Source organism: Brassica oleracea, chromosome C9 (genome assembly GCF_000695525.1).
Source record: "Brassica oleracea var. oleracea cultivar TO1000 chromosome C9, BOL, whole genome shotgun sequence".
Taxonomy (NCBI): domain Eukaryota; kingdom Viridiplantae; phylum Streptophyta; class Magnoliopsida; order Brassicales; family Brassicaceae; genus Brassica; species Brassica oleracea.
This window is the reverse complement of record NC_027756.1, coordinates 53,221,546-53,225,421: the sequence shown is the minus strand read 5'-3', so window position 1 is coordinate 53,225,421 and position 3,876 is coordinate 53,221,546. Positions and strand designations below refer to the sequence as shown.

At 35.3% G+C, this 3,876-nt stretch overlaps 1 protein-coding gene across 1 annotated transcript; it reads left to right on the top strand.

Annotated features, from left to right (window-relative positions):
• The first annotated feature begins 521 nt into the window (after positions 1 to 521).
• LOC106313804 (cyclin-dependent protein kinase inhibitor SIM-like) lies at positions 522 to 2,441 on the top strand. Its single transcript, XM_013751717.1, has 2 exons — positions 522 to 1,216; positions 2,360 to 2,441. Exon 1 carries the CDS (start codon positions 621 to 623, stop codon positions 1,020 to 1,022), a length of 402 nt encoding a protein of 133 aa, XP_013607171.1. The 5' UTR covers positions 522 to 620; the 3' UTR covers positions 1,023 to 1,216; positions 2,360 to 2,441.
• The last annotated feature ends 1,435 nt before the right edge of the window (positions 2,442 to 3,876 follow it).

Below are 3,876 nucleotides of genomic sequence, written 5' to 3'. Positions count from 1 at the left end.
ATGTAGGATTTTTAGGATTTAAAGAGATTTGAGACAATAGTTAATGAATATGAAAAGAATACGAAGCAGATGATCAAAAATGATTCAAGCAAATTAGTGGCAACACATAGCTAAGCAAGATAAAAATATCAATCAATAAAGAATGAAAGAAGAATGAGCAGGGTTAAGTTATTACACAAGCCAAAACTAAGACAAATCAAACGACAGAACGTGAAAACAAATGTAAACAAGACAAGAGGAGATGGTGAAGATAAAATGCATTGAAAAACTTAATGCTAGATTAGTAAGCTAGAGACAAAAATAGATTAAAATGCAAAAATTTCGCGCCTTGGCGCGGATAACGATCCGTAGTGTAGTATAGTTTTATACTTTTATCGGTCAAAAGCAATAAAATCATGAAGAGAAGTCGTGTGGTTTCTTCTTTCATCTCTTATCTTTCTAATTATTTTATGATATATACACACACACAAAAGAAAAGCATGTATGTAAAGACAGAAGCAAATATATATAAGACACCCAGTAGTTCACTTCTCTAAGAAGATTTGTCCAGGCACACGCCAAAACACAAAAACAAACCTTCAAGAACAGATCAGTTTAATATTTATATATAAACAAAACAAATGGATGTTGGTTTAATACAAGATCTGCCCATGTTGAATTTTCCATCACCCATCAAGATTCGATCCAACATAGATGATGACGGCAACAGCGGCGGCTGCACCACTCCCACTTCCTCCCATCACAAGATTCCTCCCTTAACCGCCACTACTCCTCCTCCTCCGCCGCAGAAACGGCGCCCACCTCCGACGCCGTCATCTCTAGTCAGATCTTGCAAGAGGAAGCTTATGACGTCATCCAAGTTTGAGATAATCGTCAACAAAGATGAGATCGATCGCTTCTTCTCCTCTGTTTACAACCAGACGGTGACGTCATCCCCCAGAACCACAACCACCACTACCACTACGACGGCTCTGACGGTGTCCAAGCGACGGAGAAGTTTCCGTTCTTGCTCCAGGAAATAATCAATATTTGGAATTAACCACTATCATGTTAAAGGTTCTTTCATTCAGATAGCTTTTTTCTATTTTTATTTTATTTTATTTTATTTTCTGCATGTAATGATTTCGACTTTACACGTCTACCCACTCTATAAATATACATGTGCGATCGGTAGATGGTATCTTTTCTTACTAATTTCATTTGAATTATGAGAAATTTTAAGAGAAATCGGCCAAAAAAACACTGAACTTTGCGGAAATTGCCAAAAGAAACCTGTACTCGAACCCGACCAATAAAACTCCGATTTTTTGTTGACTTTTTTAGTTAATTCACAAACTTACGGTTGACTAACCAAATTAACACACCGTTAACCGACAGTTAAGACAGTGTTAACTCACCGTTAATTACTGCCGTTTAGTGAAACTACGTCGTTTCATTCAGTTGTTTTATTAAACACAAAATCTCAAGACGACGTCGTTTTCCATTGCAAAGTCCACTAGCTCAGTGGCAAAAACCCCTACCATTAAACCCGAGTGCACGAGTTCAAGTCGATGGAACCCCATCTTTTTAATAAAAAAGTTAATGTAAAACGCGTCGTTTCATTAATTTGTCTTTAACTCGGATTCGAAGAATAAAAGATATTGTGTTCGTATAGCCATTGCAAAGTCCACTAGCTCAGTGGCAAAAACCCCTACCATTAAACCCGAGTGCACGAGTTCGAGTCGATGGAACCCCATCTTTTTAATAAAAAAGTTAATGTAAAACGCGTCGTTTCATTAATTTGTCTTTAACTCGGATTCGAAGAATAAAAGATATTGTGTTCGTATAGCCATTGCAAAGTCCACTAGCTCAGTGGCAAAAACCCCTACCATTAAACCCGAGTGCACGAGTTCGAGTCGATGGAACCCCATCTTTTTAATAAAAAAGTTAATGTAAAACGCGTCGTTTCATTAATTTGTCTTTAACTCGGATTCGAAGAATAAAAGATATTGTGTTCGTATAGCCATTGCAAAGTCCACTAGCTCAGTGGCAAAAACCCCTACCATTAAACCCGAGTACACGAGTTCGAGCCGTAGGAAACACATATTTTTAATAACACAACTATATAAACGACGTCGTTTGTCTTTAATCAGACAAAGTGATGAAACGACGTCGTATACTTTAACACCCAAAATTAACGTCCGCTTAATTAACAGTTAACTCGGTTAACGGTGTGTTTATCTGGTCAGTCAATCGTAAGTTTCTTAATAAACCCGAAAAGTCAACAAAAGTTCAGGATTTTATTGGCTAGCCCATATGTCCAGGTTTCTTTTGGCAATTCCCGCAAAGTTCAGTGTTTTTTTGGCCGATTTCCCGAAATTTTAATAATATAGTTTTGCTAGCTTTTTGTAAACGGATGAAAAATTAATAAAATATTTCAGAAAGAAATTGTACACTAACGAATTATAACATTTTTATTTGTTCAGTCACAAATATAAATTTCTCATCATTTTACCAAAACAAATTTTTTTTAATCATCACTAGCTTATGGCCTTAACATCGATGTTTGAGGTTCATGCATTTATCATGAAGTGATCTGTTATATGGTAACTATTTGAATTTTAGTAACGATTTCAAAATAAACCAGGTAAGAGTGATATATCACGAAGAAGAGAGTGAAAATGAGTTGTCCTTGCAAGCAATTGTTTCTGTCGGCCACGATAGATTTAGATAAGGTTTTACCGTATTGTCAGGGTTGGTCCTGGGCCAAGCCTAATGAAACATTCGCCTCAGGTCTCCAAAATTTTTAAACAATTTTATACGTAAATAAGTTTCCAAATTTATAAAAAAAAAATTTTAGACCCCAAAAATTTTGAAATCTTTAATAAATAGTTTAGGATCCCCAAATTCTCAGGGCCGGCCGTGCATATTGTGCATGATTATGACTCAAGATTATCTAAAACACGAAGGGCAGTGTTGAGAACTATGTAGGATGTAGAAGCTTAGGATTCCCAAAGTTTCTAATAATTCAAAAAGAATTATATAATGGCGTTTTAGGTGTTGATTTGGTAGGATGAGATATGGAGTTGGTTGCGTGCCTTACGTGTGCCTGTGAATCATGAGAAAAAGATAATAATGCCTTGATCCAACTATTTTAAATTATTAGTATTTTACTTAAAAATAGACTGTTGCTGAAATTGGAAGCTAATTAAGTAACATTGTAATCGTGTAAAGTTGATCTGAAATTCATGTTGATCTCTGACCTTTTTTGGGCAGACAGGTAGAGCGATAACTACGGCTTTGGGATCGGTAAATTAATGTAATTAAATGTTGTTGTGGATGACGCCTCGTCTAAACTAATCTAAGAGTCACTAGGGGTGCCCATCCGTGTACTCGGAGAAGCGAATATCCACATTTTCATAAATAATACTACAGTGGTCGTATGTGATTAGAGAGATTTTCCAGTGTAAATCTGATAATTTTTTCTTTAACATCTTCATCCATTTATTGATATTCAGCCAAATACGTAGTATATAGACTTATCGCATACATTTATCTTAATAGAGAATATCACTATCATTGCCACTATTAAGATAACATGATGGGGGTAGTAATGGAATAGCAACTATCCTATTTCATCCTCAACAGCAGAAGGTCTTGAAGATGGTGAAAGAAATAAACACTTAATCAAACTAAGTGGCAGTGGATTACTAGTCTACTTTACTGAGGATTAATTTGTCTTGTTAATCTAAAATCAGGGATTGTATCTCTCTTTTATAAAGTGTAAAATGATCTTACTCCATAAACTAGCACATAATTCGCAATTAAAATATTAATTACATTGTATGAGTTTTTTTTGTTGAAATTGCTATCGTTTTTTTAAAACAAAATATGCTT

Excerpts from the sequence above, each read along its gene's own strand:
- LOC106313804 (XM_013751717.1), top strand. The coding sequence starts at position 621 with ATGGATGTTGGTTTAATACAAGATCTGCCCATGTTGAATTTTCCATCA.